The sequence below is a fragment of the Teleopsis dalmanni genome, chromosome 1, assembly GCF_002237135.1.
Source record: "Teleopsis dalmanni isolate 2A chromosome 1, ASM223713v2, whole genome shotgun sequence".
NCBI lineage: Eukaryota > Metazoa > Arthropoda > Insecta > Diptera > Diopsidae > Teleopsis > Teleopsis dalmanni.
This window is the reverse complement of record NC_051846.1, coordinates 159,618,605-159,639,367: the sequence shown is the minus strand read 5'-3', so window position 1 is coordinate 159,639,367 and position 20,763 is coordinate 159,618,605. Positions and strand designations below refer to the sequence as shown.

Genomic DNA, 20,763 nt, shown 5'->3' with positions numbered 1-20,763 from the left:
ATAGGCGTTTATTGTGTGCAATAAAACGAGCAAATTTGACGAAAAACATCCACTAAGATGTGGATAAATAAATTTATTTATATTATAAATAAAAACTCTTCTCTTTTTGTTACTTTTTTTTAATAATTACAAATTACCAATTCAACTTAAATTTTATGAAAGACTTCACAATAACAATAAATCAATTGCTGTTATATCGAATACCGAAAACATTTTTTACTTTCTCGAATGATATATTTACGACATAATAGCCATAATTTTTTCGTTCAGAGTAGCAAAAAAATACTCTTAACATGCGAAAGAAAACGTGAAAAAACAACAATGCTCTTACAATCTTCAGAGCTAGATTTTATTAAACTGACGTGTGAATCCAGTATAACAAAGATTTTTGTGCGATATTAGACAAAGAGGCACAATTATTTAAAATAATCCAATATATTAGTGAATTCACACGAAAGTTTTGTTTGTAATTTTAGCTGTCATGTTTGTAATTTAAGCTGTCAATTGTTGTTGCTTTCAGTGCGAAATAAAAATGTTCTATTAGAGCATTCATGTCAAAAACATGAATACATGTATAATATTAAATCGAGTTAAGTATACTAATAGTTTTAAAAAACATCTATTTTAAGTTTGTTGTTAATCACCGTTTGTGTAATGAATTTAAAAATTACACGTACTACTAGTTAGCACTAGATGGCACATATAGTTATTTTTATTAATATAATCAATATACGAAGTTGGCAACTTTAAACTTCTATATTTCGAGATGTAGGCTAAATCGACTTATAACATAGTTGAAAAATTAGCACACATTCGACTGTCCAGGAAATCGAAATAGTGTCAGTATTTCATTTTGCAGAAAATCAGTATATAATAGGAGGACTTTTAAAAATGTTGGATCATTATCTGTGATTAAATCATATTCAAGTTCAGTTCATAAAATTATGATTAGAATATGGAAGCAGTAAAAATTGTAGAACGAAAAGAAACAACAAATAGTTGCAGTTTTTGATAAATATTAAAACAACTTTATTAATATTCTTTCAATAGAAAATGTTCAAACATTTTCTTTTTGAAGAAATAATTTCACACCAAATCTAAATTGTAGAACAAGTAAACCAAATCTTACTGTTAACATTTTTTACTTATAAAAGCCACATTTTCTGCATAAATCAATTTATGGCAGTATAAACGCTCAGCTTTTTGGCACAACCTAATTTAGAGTGCCAAAAAAAAACGAAAATTAATTGAAAATCATTTAATTCAATTGAATAAATATTTGCTAGGTAATAGAACATTATCTAGCTTGAATGTATATTTTTCACTATTCTATAATAATTAATTAAACAATATACAAATTTATTATTATAATTTTTTTATTGCATATTTTATATATACATGATTTTGATGTTCTTTTCTGGAGAGGTTAAGTACAGGCTGGTCCGGTTTCTTGTCACAAAATTTATGAGTGTGGTACATACTTAGAGTGCAAACCAATTAACCCTAGTCATCAGACATCAGAACATCGATTTCCGAAGAAAATTTCACACTCTTTAATCAAAGGAGTAATATTATTAGCGTATTTGTAGCTGATTTAAATGCCTTTTAAATCATTATTTAACAGTTTCACATTTAAGACATTTTAAGCTTATGCCCAAGGAGTCAACAATTATATAGTGCATCCAGAACTCAATCCATTCAACTTTTGCGACTACCGCTGTGGTTGTATGTCAACCACATTTAATTACTGAATATGGTTGCTAGGTGCGCGAGGTATATCAGACAATTTAGATCAGACAATTATTTTCGGTTAGAAAATTTAGCTAATATTCAATGTGTTTATTTGAATACAAATAGTTCATTTATTTCTTTAACTAACTAATATACAAAAAAATACAGCCTTTTATATCTAATATATAATAGAATACTTCGATTTAAGGAACATAATTAAAAGCCAAATAAAGCGCCTTTTGGCGTAATATTTCATATCCTTTATTTAGCATTTCCAAAATATAGGTACATATTCATATAACAAAATAAAACAAAATAAGGTATCGCAACAATAAAAATCTCAGCCCAATAAAACTTTCCGCATCATAAAACCACTAGCTTGTGGTCTTGGCTTTTCAGGTTCAATACACTTCGAGGAGCATAAATATTGTAGTAAAGGTACCCGATACTTTCCGCAGAAATCTACAAATTTGATATGCTCTACTCTGTTGTCGAAGAATACACCTTTACAATTTGGATTTACACAGCAATTGGCACTCTTCAAGTATTCAATGGTAGTAAGTGGTAAATCACCTGGTCCATATTCCTTTCCATTCGATTTTACTACGCGAGCGGCCAATTCCAGTAACGTAGGTGGATGTAATGCCATTTCTTGTACAAAACGCACGACTAGCGGATTATCTCGCAAGCTAAGCTGAAATTTTAAATTATATAATTTTTAATATTGTACATTTACTAAATTATATAAATAAATTAAATACCTCAGTTAAGTTCTTTAAAGCTACTATATCCTTAGGCAAATGCTTCAGTAAATTTTTGTGTAGCAACAAGGACTTTAAACTCTCTAAGCGAGCTATGCTTGTAGGTAAGTTTTCTATTAAATTATCACAAAGAACTAGAGCATGTAATTGACTTAAAAGGCCCACACTATCTGGCACTTCACTGATTTCATTACCACCAACTGATAGTATATGTAAGCTGAAAGCAAAAGTATGCATTAATTATAATTTAAAAATTACTAATTATATATTGGTAAAATCAATATAATATATTTTTATATAAACAGAAAAAGAGTTAAAATAAATTCCAAATGGGTATAAGACCTCAAACTAGTTTCAATGTATAGCGATTGAAAGCTACAGCTGCAATAAGTCTAGGTTTATGTAACTATCAGTAGTATCAACAAAAAGTCAAAGCTATTGATATATACTACATTTTTATTTATATCTTATCTTAGGTGTGTACTACCTATATATCATGTATTAGTTATTAGGTTAGGGCTTTCTTAGACCCAAGAAAGCCCAGTTTAACTCAAATAATGGGTCATTGTGGTACAACAGAATTGTCATTTGTTCATCCATTGACTAGAGGTCAGCATACGTCCAGCATACCTTCTCCTACTTAAAGATGGGCACTAACACATGAGATGGAGCACTGTTTCCTGCTTATTCTCAAAGCCTGTATTATTTATTGGAGAACCATAAACTCTCAATAAAATATTATTTGATATAAACGTACTAATATGTATAAATATATATCTCACAAGTAAAACACTTTAGTGTTCTTAAAGCTGATGCATTATATTTCTAACTCTAAATTAAGTACCAATGGTACAATCAAATGTATCATTTCTTTATCTACTTATTATTTATTTCTTAAGATTCAACAAATATATTTCATACTATCTTGTATGTTTATGAAACAAGTAATTTGATATATCCTAATTATTAATTTCTGATCATATAGAAATATTTAATTATGTTAACCTACACTTTCAGTCCATTGACTTCTTTCTTCTGTTTTTGTTATGTGCTTCTGATTAGCTGTAAATCACACATAGATCTATTGATCCCTAGAAATATCCAATACCAGATGGAGTTAAACCTCTACGTAGATTTTACAGTAGACATGTTTACAACAAAGCGAAACTCTGAGATAGAGCTATCAAGCATTTTATAAAGATTGTTACTAAAGCTTATATTTTGACCAGATATTAGTGGAATTCGAATATAAACTCTGTGTGTCGTAACTCTACATATAACATGTGCATCGTGTCAAAAGAGCGATCTACAAACAAGTATAATATAACAACAACTGTCTGGGCTTAGTATACCATAATAGCTAAAACAATAGGAAAGAGAGCAAGTATACCAACAGCAATTAATTCTGCATGTCGATGTAATTTGATTTCAGATTCCAGCACTTATTCATTTTTTATTAATTGTTATATTCATTTCTAGATATAACACACACCACAACTGCCTATGATTAGTATGACAACTAAAACCAATATTAAGAGAGAAACATAAAATACAAAAAGTAGTTAGTTCTACATATCAGTTTAATTATTAGAATCTATTTTAGTTTAAAAAATTAATTCATATATATCAGGTAGTAACAGTTTGCGTTTAGCATTATAGGTAGAACAAGAATTACGAGTGAAACACAGCAAAAATAATAACTAATTCCACCAATCTAATACGAGAACTATGAGTTTCAATTTAAATTTCAATCATTCTTATATTCGAAATTCATTCATTTGCTTAAACATGCCAAGGTATGAACATGCCACATTGGTTCGTTCTGAAATTGGTTTTGCATTTATATATATTATTATTTTTTTTTTATATTTGCATATTCGAAAACCATTTGCTCAATGAACTTTTGAACACCTAAACTTTTATTGAAGCTCTCAGTTAGTGATATTAAATTGAAGTGTTGTATCTGACAAACGGTTTCATATTTATATTGATGAAATAATGCATTATTCTTAGAAACTTGCAGTGACTATTTGCAAAAATATAACAATATAGAAATAGAATTAATATTAAAGCCAATAAGACATTCTTTTAATAAAATAAATATAAATACAAATTATAAAAAGTAAAATTGTGACTAATAGAATCAATACTTTTTGCACAAGTATTAAAATATACGAGTAGTAATCTCTAAATAAATAATTCGTTAAATTATTTATTGGTCAACAAATTAAGTTAAATAAATAAATAAAAAATGAAAGAAGTAAAAAACATTACAACAGAGAAATCGCTTTGGCATTGTCGATAAGTTTTTAAGATTATATATGTATGTTTTTATTCAAATAAGTCCAATAGAAAATATTTGACTTTTTGCCTATGGTATATTGAAAAATGAAAGGTTTTTCGTATGATATCATAAATCTAAATCATCAGATATAAGGTAAAGATTTGTATTATATTTTCTATCATCGATATGGATTACTAAAGGTCAATAAATAGTCAATAAAAATAAGAACACTAAGCTTTACTATAACCCTAAGATCCTCTGATTGGATAAATAGAAATTTAGTTCCATTACTGAAAGATAACTTTTTTAGTTAAGATTATAAAATGCATACTTGTTAACTGTAACTTTCATTGATTTATGATGAAGTTATGGTACATAATAAAAACACATTACCACTAATATATCCAGAGTAGCCATAATATTGCCCAGATATACTACGTGACTTTATAATATAGTACTAATATATTATAGTACATAAAATAATATAGTAATATATATATATTATAGTATAGTATTTTATGCGGTACTGAACCGATACTATTTAATATGGACATCCGTGCTAAAATATTTCTGAATCAATAGCGACAATCTTAATCAATCGTACAACGGGTTTTATTAATTCACCTGATATTCATTATAGGTATAAGGTGTTTTACCAAACACAATATGGCTTCTGATAAGGGTTTTGTTAGAGATGTATTCAGAACTTTTGTTTTACCCGTGATATAAGACGTACACAATATTGAGAAATGAAACACGTTTTTCAGTTCTTTCTGTGATATGGAATGCATAAGACCCCATTACCTGACAAGCCACCATATTTTAAATTATTTTATGAAATATACAATTTTCGGCACCCATATACAAGTAGTGCTACGAAATATGGCTCACGACATAGCATGAAATGAATTAGTTTCTGCACAATATACGGACACAAACTGTGTATTCATGTCAAAGACTTTTCTATTCCTGGACAATCTGAACCATTTATGTTAATCAAGCAAATTTCTTAATCTGTTGACAACGAATTTCTCAATTGAAAAATTAAACTAACAGCGATTTATTCAAATACGAATTAGTCTTCAGTAATACAACAGGAAAAGGATTTTCAGGCATAAATTTTTTTATATTTCATATACCTATAAACTGCTTTTTGTCTAACGATTTTGACAAACTTTGACAACTATATTACACTTCAAAATTGCACAAGGATATCAAAATTTCTTGCTAACCGAAGACAAAATTAGGCAATGAAAGGTAAGAGGCAAAGAGTAAGATAAACCTCTTGGGTTCAAATTTCAAAAATAGTTTAAGATAGTTTTAATATTAATGAAGAGAAAACATGTTTAGATATAGTTAATTCGGCAAATGTTCAGAAGCCTTTCCAAAAAATTTCTCTACTCAAAATTTCATTTGATTATTAAGACACTTATGATTATTGTTTATTAAGATATATGATTACCTATATATGTTTAATTTTTAATTGTTGAATTAAATAGGCAGACATAGCTACATTGATTCGTCTTGTTGAGGGGATCAAATATATATATATATACTTTGTAGGGTCTCTGATATGTCTCTCACTACCTAACACACTTCTCAGAAAAATCTATAGATCATTTTCACATCAAGTGTGTGAAGGGGTAATAACAACGATATGGTAAGATTTATGGAGTTAAACGAGTGTACTTAACAAATGAGAGCTCAAGTTGTCTGGAGATAAAATTTTTATTGTTCAAGCTGATAATGAATGAATGAGTGGAAATAATTTTAACAAATATTTTAAAGCAAATTAATCGGTATTTGAATGTCTTTTTAATTATATATAGAAACACAATAAGTAATGAAATATATGAATAAAATGAACATATGTCTTGTCGGCTTTTATAAAGACGGAAATATTTACACAGACTTAAGATAAATATATTGTTTATTTATATGTTTATTATTAACAGTTTTCAATGTTTTATTGACATAATATGTTGTACTCGTATTATTGTTAAATAAAAAAATATATTTTTTTATAAGGCGTTAACTTTCGAAATAGTAAGTAAAAGCTGCAATTCACATGGTTAAATGAACTATGTATATATAAGTGTGTAAATAAATTTAATTTACAATTTGTGTGAATTAAAATGAACTATATTTTCTACTTGATATTACTAGTTTATATATAAATAAATAGATTATGGAAATACCATACAAAATAGTAAGGTAAAGAATTTTTAGTTTATTATTGAACTTGTTAAGAGATTTTAATTGCGAGAACATTTCTAAATATTTTTTTGGAAGTAACTAGCAGAAAAAAAAACAAGGGAAGGGCTAAATATATAGCCGAAACATTATTAAATTTACGGGGAAAGCAAAATCATTATACTGAAAATCAGCAAGCTCTTGTATAACAATCATAAACATTTAGTTACGGACCTCTATGACAATTCGAAAACTCGCCCACAAGGTAAACATACAGTTCTCAATAAGATTACAACTAGTCAGTAACTGGTGTCGCCAGAGATCAGTGGGAACGAGACTTAGTTAGGTGAGTAAGTTAAGTTAACGAGTAGTTAAAAAGTATCAACATATAAATATTTCGAACTCGTAATAATTCCAATTTGAATGAAATATTATAAACCTTTTTTTTATATATTAGTGAATTATTTTTAGTCCTAGTATAATAAAAATAGAATTATGCAGTGGAGCCCCCATGACAATTCGCGAACTCGCCCGCAAAGTAAACATAACTATATATTCCTTGTAATATTAACATGCGGCGCCAGTGATTAATTAGACTTAGATTTCAACTTTTATTAGATTTAAATATTCAAACAACTAACATAACTAAGAAATCGTAAATTCAAATAGGTTAATTTCAATGTTGTACAGGGTCTTTTTTGAGTAAGTACTTGTTTCAATATAATATCACTCAAACCACTGATAATTAATCAATCAACTAACATTATCTCTTTAATATGTAATATTTGGGAAATCATATAAACTCTTAACTGCTATAGGTTCCCAAGAGACTGTGCGACTATGTTTTACAAGTATTGTCAGAGAAATGAACAACTTATTCAAACAACCTTTCTTTGACTGTATTGTGTTCAGAAGTAAAGCTATGACATGACCTGATAGACCGAGCGATTTACCGGCGGAAATCAATATTTACAGAAATCTTTGAAAATATTGTTCTACGAGAACAAGTCAAAATGATTACCCCCTAAAAGCAATAATTGATTTTACCATTTGTAAGATAATGCACGTCGTTTAATACCCGGCAAAATTTAGGAAAATTATGAAAAATTTGGAACACGTTTAACATTTCCATTAGTGTAATCCGTTATTAGCAAACAATTACATATTATTGGAAATATAAAACAACCAGAAAAAACTTAATGAGAATTTTTTTAGCTGATAAAATATAAACTATAGATCTATATATATAATATACAAAAATTAGAAATTTTATTTTTATTATAAATAATTTACAGAAAGTTATTTGCGTACTACAAATAAGTATGAAATGAAAATTGTTCTTTCGTCAATTACGAATATATAGCGTATTATGTACTATATATACATTATATGTTTTGCTAATATGTAATTTAATTTATAATATAATAATTTTATCAATTCATTTGTAACTTTCGGTACATGATTGATAGTGTCATAGATGATGATAAGAAAAATAAATTAACAGCGCATGTATAATTTAAAATTGATTATAATGATTATGTATGTGATAATATGATGTTAAATAATATGTACATTTATAACATATCATATTATTTCAAAATACATATAATATATTATTTGATACATTATAAGTGTATGCGTGCCAATAGTAGCGATAGCTTAGATCAGCGTTTCTCAACCATCGATCCGTAGTATTATTACCATCAGTCAGTAAAATATCACATTTTCTTTTACGATATTGTTACTGAAAACTCATTGAATATTTTCCTGCCTCACAGGGCATTTTAGTTTCAGAAACACAGATTTAAATCAATAGTTATTGTGAGAAGATTTTCTTAATTTCGGTTAAATGATGTATTCTGGACAATTTCTGGGAACCATAATAAATGTAAGTTTTTTGAATATATTTATATATTTTTTTTACATAAATAATACCCTAACGAATTCAAGATATCTGCATTTAAAAATATGAAGTTAGTATTTAACTACAACAATATAGAAATATAAATTGTTCACAATCTGGTTTAAAAAAAATGGTAAAATAGGAAAAATAAGAAAATATATGAACTATATGAAGTGCCCATGTGTGGCACAGAAACATGGACGTTATTTTAGAATAATGAAGCAGCATTGGGAGATTTTGAGAGAAAAGTTCTTTGTAAGACTTTTAGAGACGACAACCGAATGAACCACGAGCTGTACCAGCTTTATCACAACATTGATAAAATTCAACGAATTAGCATCCAGAAGTTTCGCTGGCATGGACATTTGGGTATGGATAAAGTCGATCCAGCGAAAAAAGTATTTGAAGCGGTAATCCAGGTATTGAGTTGTTATGGTCAAATAATGCAATACAACTTACCCATTAGTTAGAATCAGGGATATAATTTCATCTTATATTTTACTTCACTAAACTAAACGGAAATCGTGTTTTCTAGCTCTAAACTGCTTTACTATGTCACGCTTTACTATGTAGAAATTCTATTAAATTAAAGTAAGATACCCGATTACGATTAGCTACAGTTTCCCATAGATATATAGTGTACTATAGTCATTATACTCAGTTGAGAGTTAGAGTTGAGTTTATAAATGCCATACGTAAGACACGTCCATAAAGTTAATGTCAAACATAACGGTTTTATTTTTATACAGAAACTCTAATTTCTTTTGTATAGAAAAAATATGGAAACACTATTTCCATTTTCCTTAAATTGAATGATACAAAATGAACTGAAAGTTTTGAACTAAGGTAAGTAAGTTAAGTTCAACAATGGTAGTCATTTGCCCTGGTTAGCCCGGGAAAGTGTCTTCAACGATAGTACAATAGATCTTATAGATTAAGTCCCTACTAATAATAACAATATTAATACTTCTACTGATGTTCGTTAAATCGATTATTAATACCTATAATACCTGATAATACTAATATTAACATTTTATTGATTAGATATGACTAATTCAACTCAAGTTATTTTTCGACTGGATTGTAATAACAAAAAGCTAATGTTGTTTCTACAGTTCAAAGTTTAAAAAAAATATTTAATTTTAGCAGTTGTTTTGTAAGTCGGCTACCTAATACTGCAATACTGTATTTTCCATAAAACAAAAATAGAAATTATCTATGGATTTATTAAAAAAACTTAATGCCCTTGACATACATAGGTTCGTTAAAAAACTGTATTTATTATTTGTTCAAAATTAAAAAAATATTTATCATTTAATTGGACATATTTTGGATAATAAAGAATATATCTTGCAACTTTATAAATATTGACTAGATGATTTGCATCTTAATGAATATTTTTTAAATAATTTTTATTGATGAAATACTACATTTCATAAAAATTCGATAAAAGTTAACTAAGTTTTTCACATTAGTAATGCATTATTAGTTCATATAATGAATTAATATCAATTTAATATATAAATTTAATTTGAATGAAATTTGTTGATGTAATTTATCTATTTATATTCTTACATATAATATATAAGAGAACATTTGGCGCTATCTATCTTAGTTCAGACTTATATGTATCTTCATATGTATCCTCAGAAGAATCTTTACATTAAGTGACATACCTTCATACCTTTTTAAAATATTAAAATTAACCATCTAGGACAATCTTTGACTATACACATTCTAAATGAGATGTCGACGGAGTTCAGTATTTCTCTGATCTGGGTTCCCGATCATAAGGATATTTTCGACAATTGCAAACCAGACGAGTGCTTCAGAAAACCACTCGGAACACCTAAACAATCTGGACATATCGTTGACATTATGCAAACTGGCATTCAGTGCCAGTTCTTTCTGTGCCGAACTTTTTAATAAAAGACGGGAAGACAATGATATGCAGGTATCTGTAAGCAATTTGACCATGCTTCAATAAAAGAAAATCAAACTCTATCATTGAGATGTCCCGTAGAGATATCAGAAGTGTAGTTGGTTTGCTTACAGATCACTGTATTTTAGGTAACCAACGATATGCAGACATCTGTAAGCAATTTGACCATACTTCAATAAAAGAAAATTAAATTCTGTCATTGAGATGTCCCATAGAGATATCAGTAGTGTAGTAGGTTTGCTTACAGATCACTGTATTTTAGGTAACCATGACAGAAAACTAAATCTCCCTTTCAATCATACCCACCGCAGTTGTAGTAAGAACGATTAAAGTGCCTCCCATCTGCTTTGTTTCTGTCCAGCACTTTAGGGGCTTTCTTTTCTGAGAATCTTGGCGAACTGCAAGACCTCCCTCTGAATAGCATTATAAACTTTACCCACGGTTCTAAGTGGTTCGGTTAGAACCACTTGAATAATACTGTAACATAATGGGCCTAAAGGCCTAAGTGGATTCCTTGAGATAGCCCGTAGAACCTAAACTAACCTAACTACCTCTAGTATCAAATAAAATCAAAATTTTTTTTTCACTAAAAGATTTTTAAAATAAACCAAAGATGAGGAAAAACTAACTAAATGTGATGAGAAGTAAATTTATTTTTTATTAATTAAAATAAATTAATTTCTTATCTTAATCTTAAATTAAGATTAAATTAATCTTATTAATTTCTTATGAAATCAGTTTTTATTTCACAAGTATATCAAATATACTTGTTAGTCTAAAAGTAGTAAGTGCACTTTATAGTGACAAAATCTACTACTAGTTGGGTTTCTTATTAATGGGTACCCCTCTTATAAACATCGATATATATTTTTTAATTTAAATTTATTTTTAATATCTGGCTTAAGTATTGTACCTTGTTAAATGGCGTTAATGATTTGCTTACAAGTGTTTTAAATCAAATTAAATTATTAATCAAATTTCAAAACAAAGTAATAATCTAAAAATTAATAAAATGCATAAATGCAAATAAACAAAAACAATTTTAAAATATTTTTCTAATTAATTAAATAGTTTTAAATAATCATTTAAAAATTAATAACTTTATTTGTTTCAAGTGCATTTGTAATTTAATTAAATTATATGTATTTATAATAAAAAAAATATATATACACATCTATACGAGTATAAATACATTCATTTTTTATATATACGTACGGGTTCAAATATATATATAAATTTTATGTATATGTATTGCTGAAATTCATATATATTAACAACTACGTATGTAAGAAAAATCTTGATAATCTCTCATCTCAAGAGGTCAGTCGCCATTCAGATTAACGTAAGAAGAAAATAATTTTAAAAAAATATGTTATTTTCTGTGTAGATTAAGTTTGTACTCATTTTTCGCGTTGATATTACATATCACAAGAAACTTAAGTGCCGATCGCAAAATATTTTATTTAATATTGCAAACTATAAAAAGTTATAGCTTTAAGCTCTCAATGAAAAGTATTCATGTTCTATGACTGTAAGTGAGAGTGTTTCGGACCCCTGACTTGGAAATAGAAGGCTTTCAAGGGCAGTGGGTGCAGTTCGAAAAGATTTTAAGCGATTCAAATATATTTCATCATACAATATGTATAATGAAATATTGTTTTGCTCATTTATATAAGAAAATATATATATCAGATATTACGATTATTTATAGCAAATTAAGTGCAATTTTGCCGATGTAAGAAAAAAAATATTGGTTCCTATTTCAACTGAAACATGGCTAAACCCATAATATTTCCAGTTTGACGTAAATGTATATAAACAATTCAACCTGAAAATTCTCCAAAACTTATTAGGGATTTTGAGCATTTCTTTAATCTCATTTATATAATACATAATATAATTGAAATACTTTTCAGTATTCGGGGTATGATCACACCATTTGACTTTTTTTCAATTTTTTAAAATTTTATTGCACTTTAAAATTTTATTATTCATATGCTGTTAATTTTTTTAGGGGATAGATAGATAGATGACAAGACCCTTAAGCTATTTTAATGTGTAACGAATATAGATAATAACAAATGATAATGTAACCCTATGACTTAACTTTATTTATAAATGCTTATAAATAAATAAATAATAAATTTCCTATATAGAATGCATATCGTATTTCTTATGCGATATCTAGACATATCTTGACATAGTTTTCGAGACAACACAATTTGGACCTTTGTCTACTTCACTTGTCACTAAGTTCGTAGGCTAACAAAAATGGTCAGTAAATATACTCATTTGAAACGGAACTAATGCTCTTTACTCCAAAAACTAAAAGGTCTATATTCAAGATGTGTAAACTAACTAAACGAAAACTAAATTTCACTCTTGTGCTATGTATTTCACTGTAATCTAATCTGTGTGACTATAAACCTGAATTCTATCAACCCTAATGGATCCCTTATGTAATGCAATACATTACATAAGGGATACTAAAGATAACCGCATACGAGTAGAAATACTTAATGTAATAACAGTTCAGTTTCATCAAAATTAATTAATTACCCTAACCTAACCTATGAACATTTTTGGAAAATCCTTCTTCTAGCTTGGATTTAAGCAATGTACATGCTAAACTTTATTGTTGTATGACTAAAGAAACAGGCAAGGGTGTATGCTGTCACCCCTATTAGTCAACATGTATTACGAGCAGATCTTACATTAATCAATTTCCAAAATTGATTAAGATGTTTAAAACTGGCGATATGTTTATTAATAACACAATATAAGCAGATGACATCACACTTAGACCTAAGAATAAAAAACTTTATGAATTCATTTAATAAAGAATTGTCTTTAAATTAATATAAATAATATATATATATATAAATATCTATATGCTTTCAAACAGAAAAACTATTTTAAATAATGTAATTATTAATAATTATTAATAAAATATTATATGAACTCTTGTACTCTTAATCAATTCGGCAAATGAAGAAGGATAACCCAAGAGAAGAAGTTATTTTTTTCGGGGTTATCAATATCAAGTTAGGTGTATTCTTAAGTGATATATTGTAGGAAATGCAAAATTATGCGTACTAAATGCAAAACATTATGCGTACTAAATGCAAACCAGAAGATACTGCTGTTATTTATAACAAGAACTCTGCGGAAGTCAAAAATGCAATATACTATATTGTATTAAGTTGTAATATTTTCAGTAGTAACCAGATGTGTAATAAGAACACAGACATATTCTCAAGCAATCAGATAACGGTTGCAAAAAAAGAAGAAAATAGAGTCTGAAGTATACTGCATTTATATGTATATAATAATACATATAAGTATATAATAACTTATAATAATATAAGTAATAATACTTATATATATAAGTACTTTATAAGTACATATATAAGTATAGTTCTGTAGGCTCTTAATATATTTGAAATTTAAATGAAAATTATAAATGTTTAATAGATCAATTTTCCACAATTTTTAAAGTGACCAAATTTCTGCTTTTTTCCATGGAATGATGTTTTCAAGACTGACGATTTGGATGGAGTTAATTTTTCACACTCTGTATCTTTAATTAAGTGCAATTCTTTATATTAAAAATAAATCTTATTTCTTCCATTATTTACTTTTCGATTTTTTCATTTTCGAAAAAAATCATCTGTATTTCATAATTAAAAGCAAACATACTATATTATCACACAACATACTATATTATCACATGCAACAGACTGCAACAATAATTATTTTAATTAATTATTTTAATTTTTAATGAACATGATATTGACAAGCATTCATACTGGTGAAAAACACTGGCACCGAAGAAAAGTAATAGAAAAAAATTTAAAACAAGTTAACATTAAATTTAACTGCTCTAAATTTAACGACACACAGGACCTGGTTTCAAGGCCCACTAAACCTAGTCTAAAAACTCGTTTAAAAATATCTTTATGAAAAAATTAATGTTTACGTTCCTATTATTATTATTATTATGTTGAGCCTTTTCCGAATTAATGCATCTGGGCACAATTAATTTTTGATATCCTGAAAGTGATATTCAAGCACTCCTCAAATTCTATTTTATTCTTGTATAATTTCTATCCAGTATCGATAGAGACACAGAGGTTTATGTTTGGTTTACAGGCAGCCAGATTAATCTTACCTAAGATTAAATTAATGTGAGAATAAATTATTTTCTGTAGAAAACCCTCTAAAAAACAATTTAAAATATTCTTCTATAAAAATAAATTATTTTCTGTATAGAACCCCCAAATAACAATTTGAAAAATTCCTCTTCATTTTATACATAATAACATATATTAGCGGAATACACTATATATGAACATAATATATTGTGTTTCGATTAACTGACAAATTACCTCGTCCTATAATCAATATACAAAATGGTTGGTCATAAAAATAAATAATATATAAATAAATTAAATTTTATTTAGTAATAAAATATTTTTTTTACAACTTACCTTCGCATTTTCCATATGTCTTTTGGTATTGCTCTTATTTTATTACCGCCAATATATAGATACTTAAGATACCGTAACTCGACCACTTGTTCCGGGAAATGCGTTAGTAAATTGCCACTTAAATTCAACTCCTTGAGATATGAATTTTTCATAACAAACGACTTCGGCAGTGACTTATTTGTCAATTGGTTATTCTTTGCAATCAGTGTAACCAATGGTAATTGACATATGGCCTCCGGTAGCATCGTCAAGGAGTTCGAACTCAGATCCATAATTTTTAAATTCACAAATTGTTTAATGGTGTTCGGTATGTGCGTGAGACGATTGTGATTTAAAAGCATGGTTTCGATATCCTTGTGATTTTTGAGACGAGTTTTACTTTCCGAATGTAAATCGGTATCGAGATAGGGTTCATTATCCGTTAACCCCATATGTCCATAATCCAAAGTTTTCTGGTCGCGCGTATCACTTTCACAGCTATCTGATGTGTAGACCTCCATTTTAAATATTTTTTTATAGATAATATTTGTAGATTTTTTTGATTTTTGAATTTTTTGTGCCGATTCAGATTCACAATAAAAATATTTTTAATTAAATTTTTTAAATTCAACTTTCAACACCAATTGAAATGATTTTAATATAATTTTTAATTTTTAAAATTTTATATTATTTTTTATTTTGTCAGAACATTTTTTTGTGTATTTTAATTTCGTTTTTCATATTCAAATGAACCAAGCGAGCAGCTTCTATTAAATAAACTCGATTCTATGCGCGACTTCCGTTAACTGAAACCTTTGTCGACTTCATACACTTTTAATCTGAAGTTCTTCGTTCGAAATGTGTTTTTGATTATACATAAATTTAATTACTGTTTTGCACTTGTAGTTGTTGTTCTTGTACTGATAGCGATAACGAGAAATTAGCGTAAGAGACCAGACGAGATATTTTTAAGTTTTATTGTCCATTAAAGCAATTACAATAACAATAACAATAACAATAATAAACTCAAATACATATTCGGTTAGTATTTTATTTTAATAAATCAGCTTTATTAATGAGTTTTAACCGCGGGTCTGTTATTTTTGAATTTTTAAAAATTATTACCATATAATATGGTTATATTAATCTGTAGAAATGGTTACTTAATCTGTAGAAGTGGTTACTTAATCTGTAGAAACGAATCTGAGGTATCTAGGCTAATATCTGGCTTTGCAGAACACTGGTCCATAGGACGGCATAGAGCTAGAGGCGGCCTACCCTGTGGTACTTCTTGTAGTGCGTGTCTACCAGCTCTTGAGGAAATGACAACAGAACATCTAATGTGTCTTTGTCCAGGTCTGACCAGAATTAGGTTTAAGTTTCTAGGGGTCCCCTTTTTCAATTCACTTAACGATATCTCCAGCATCAGCATTAGCCAGATTCTTGCCTTTATTAATGCCTCTAGCTGGTTTTAGTTTGACCTTCTATCTACTACCGACTATTACGAGATTTTTGTGGATTCAAAACGTCTTTTTAGCTAATTGAGGAGCACTCGTCCTCTTTCCACCTTAACTAACTAACTAACTGTGGTTATATTAGAGCATTTCATAAATATTTTCATCACTGAACTTAAAATCGTAATGCCGCGTCAAATGTTACAGTCACTTAGGTCACCTTTCTTGGGTAGCTTGATTATAATGCCATGAGTAAACATCATTACTGATATAAAGGACGTAACGTTGAGGCGAGAAAGGTGGAAGCGACTTATAGACAGCCTATGCACAGTATAAGAAGCTGCTCGAAATCTTGACGTCGAGCAAGGCTTATTATTATTATTATTATTATATTAGAGCATTTGGACATTTGGACTCTAAATCGGTAACTCTGTATAATTCGGAAAACTGCGCGAACTTCTTGAAATTAGCAAATAATAAAAATTTATTGATTTCGGTGTTGACTACTTCTATTAAAATTTAAAAAATTAAGTTATTGATTCAAGTTCTAAAGAAAATATATTTGATTTTCTATCCTCGAGTTTCTCAACTCAAAATGTACTACAGCTCGGTAAAATAATTAATATAGTTTACAAGCACCATTTCAATATTTAATGTATTTTACAAAGATCAGTACTAAGATATTCCCAAAAATAATATTAATAATTTACTCCTATTATAATTTAGAAGAATAAGAAAAATTATTGATTGAAGATGTGAAGAAAATATACTTGTGGTAGCTTACGACCTAATCGATTAGATTTGACAAGCATAAAATGAAAAGAAGGAATTATCATAATGAAGTAAAAATAGAATACATTAATCATTTTCTATGTATATGTCTAGGTTTACAGACGAAGTGATTTCAATGTTTTTAATGATTGAAAACCGGAATGAGGTGTGATTGGCATGGCAGAGAAAACAAAAGTGGACTTGCGCAAACTCCTAAGCTTTATCTGGATAACTAATAATTTAATAAGCATAATATTCGGAGTAACAACAATTAATGTTCCACGCCACTTCTAAGCAATTTTGAAAGCTTTACAATAAACAATAGATATTGCCGAGTGGATGTGTTGATAGTTGTTTCAGTATACACTTTCTCTACTACGATACTACGATGAAATCTGTTGTGTACAAAATGAATTATTCTCTCATATAATAAAAGCCAGAAATGATCAAGAAAAGATATAGTGTTTCATCGAATTAATACAAAACATTTTACAAGTTTGATAACTCATTAAAAACATCAAAAATGTCTTGGATCAGTTCATTGTTCGCAAAGTTCAAAACATGGAAACATGGAAGCATGGAATGTTACTGGCAGAATGTGGTAATAGGTATTCAACCTAGACAGAATATACTATATTTATACTTAATATAAAATATTTACATTGTGACCGAAAGATTTTCGGAAATTCTCATTTAAAATTCGCGCGCTGTATATTTTTCGATATTTTAAGTTTATGTAGTTTGGCAGCACTGTCCTTAATTTCTATGCCAAAAATGAGCGCGATCTGTCAGACAGTTCGTTTACGGCAGCTGTTGAAACCAGTTCACCTCAGTAGTGCGTTGCGAAAAAAACAATGGAAAAAAATATTGAACAAAGAGTTTGCATCAAATTTTGTTTTTCGAACGAAATTTCGTGTGCAGAATCGTTGCGAATGCTACAAAAGGCTTATGGGGAATCAGTTTTATCGAAAACTCAAGTTTATGAGTGGTACAAAGCCTTTCAGGACTGTCGTACGACCGTCGAAGACATGCCGCGTTCTGGACGACCTTCGACCTCTACCACCGACGAAAACATTGAAAAGGCAAAGGAAATCGTGTTCAAAAATCCTCATGTGAGTGTTAGAGAGATAGCACGAGAGCTAGGCATCGGTCGTGAGATGGCTCGTTTGATTTTGGTGGACAATTTGTGTATGCGACGTGTCAACGCCCGGCTTGTTCCGATTCACCTCAATTTGTTCAACATTATCAACGATTTTAAGGCCAAACATTCAATAAATACCATCGAACAGCCACCGTATTCACCTGATCTTGCACCGTGTGACTTTTTCCTGTTTCCCAACCTCAAATTACCACTCAGAGGAACGCGTTTTGAATCCATAGAAGACGTAAAACAGAATTCGCAGAGGGAACTCAAAGCCATACCGGAAAGCGCCTATAAAAAATGTTTTGATGATTGGAAGAAAAGTTGGCATTTGTGTATCGCTTCTAATGGAGCATATTTTGAAGGAGATAAAATAAATATTGATGAAGATTAAGAATTTTGCGTTTTATTTAATTTATTCCGGAAACTTTTCGGTCACAATGTATATAAAGATAAAATATTTTTACATAATTATTAAATACATAAACGGATATAAATATATAATAGTTATAGATATATATAAAATATATTTATTATCTATATATATATAGATAATATAAAATATTTATATAAAGATAAAATATTTTACATAATTATTAAATACACAAACGTATATAAATATATAATAGTTATAGATAAATATAAAATAATGTCAGAAGGGGAGAGCAGCTCTCATCCAAGTGACATGTGCCAGAAGGAGGTCACTGGGAGGAGAGCTGCTCTCCCCTTCTGACATTAGGAGGTCCTCAACGGCCGACATTCTTGCCTTCATTCGGAAGGCGGAATGTCTTCTGTTCTGTTAGGGTCTGTTGCAGCACAAAAGATCAATCTGGTCGCAGTGCTCCGCTCCTTTGGAAGCTAGTATCCCGTTCATTATACATATATGTAAAATATTTGTGCACAAATATACAATAATTATATAATATTCATAAACAATAATAAACAATAAACAATAATAAACCTTTATTACCTTTATTATTGTTTATTGTTACATACTGAAGATGATCTACGAACTAGACCGAAATACCTATAATATAAATAATTTTTTATAAAAATTAAAATATAATTAAATATTTAACACGAATTAATAAGTGTAATTTTTTATTTAAAAAAAGATTCATAGAATTTTACGTGTTAAATTAATGGGCTAAATACCTTAATGCTAAAATCGGGCAAGTAAATGAAAATTTAGAGCACGTCATTGGGAAAAATGGCCTTGGTGACATGAATGACAATGGCGAACATTTTTTAGAGCTATGTGGTATAAACGAACTAAAAATTGGAGGCACGCTTTTCTCGCATAAAACAATGCATAAAGTAACATGGGTATTACCTGATATGAGAACACAAAATCAAATAGATCACATTTGTGTTACACATTTGAGGTGCCGATATCAGCTCTGATCACCACCTACTAGTTGGCAAAATACTAGTTAACCCAATAAGAATTCAGAAGTCGGGTAGCTGTAGCAGAATCAAATAAAATGTCTCTAAGTGGAAAGCAGAAAATATAAAGCAAAATTTTTCACGTTCCATCTCTGAAAAACTTACTGCTTCTACTAACAACCTAAATCCCCAACATTGCTGGAACAAAATAAAAACGGCTATTAAACAAAACCTGCATGGAAACCTTAGATAGAGCGTCATATAAGACCAAAGACGACTTCATCTCAGCACAAAACTGGATAATGATAGAACACCGACCAAAACTGAGAAATGATATGAATACCATGAGGAAGTCTAATGATTGAAAGAGAGCGCAAACGGAATACACACACCTGGACAAATGTGTCAAAATGGGAATTCGGGACAATAAGCAAGAATATACACATAAATATATAATATTTAAATATACAATATAATATATACAATATATAATATAGAAAAACTGTCATTTTTACTTAAAAAGAATTTCTTTACGAAGACCCAACCGAACTTTATACTAAAACAGACAGACGTCTTTGCAGAAATACCTAAAAAAATATTTGCTCGGAAAAAATATTTAAATAAAAATAAAAAGGCGATCTATTTAATTGTTTTAAGGTTCAACTTTGTATACAACAATAAGTGGAATTTTTGTTAAGTCATGATCAATTTTTTTGTATATATGAGTG

At 28.7% G+C, this 20,763-nt stretch overlaps 1 protein-coding gene across 1 annotated transcript; it reads right to left on the bottom strand.

Moving 5' to 3' along the window:
* Positions 1 to 1,947: 1,947 nt before the first annotated feature.
* Positions 1,948 to 16,120, bottom strand: LOC119669637 (leucine-rich repeat-containing protein 58). Its single transcript, XM_038079620.1, has 3 exons — positions 15,305 to 16,120; positions 2,493 to 2,709; positions 1,948 to 2,425 (listed from the first exon to the last, which is right to left on the bottom strand). The coding sequence occupies exons 1-3, from the start codon at positions 15,802 to 15,804 to the stop codon at positions 2,072 to 2,074; spliced, it is 1,071 nt and encodes a 356-aa protein (XP_037935548.1). The 5' UTR covers positions 15,805 to 16,120; the 3' UTR covers positions 1,948 to 2,071.
* Between the last annotated feature and the right edge of the window lie 4,643 nt (positions 16,121 to 20,763).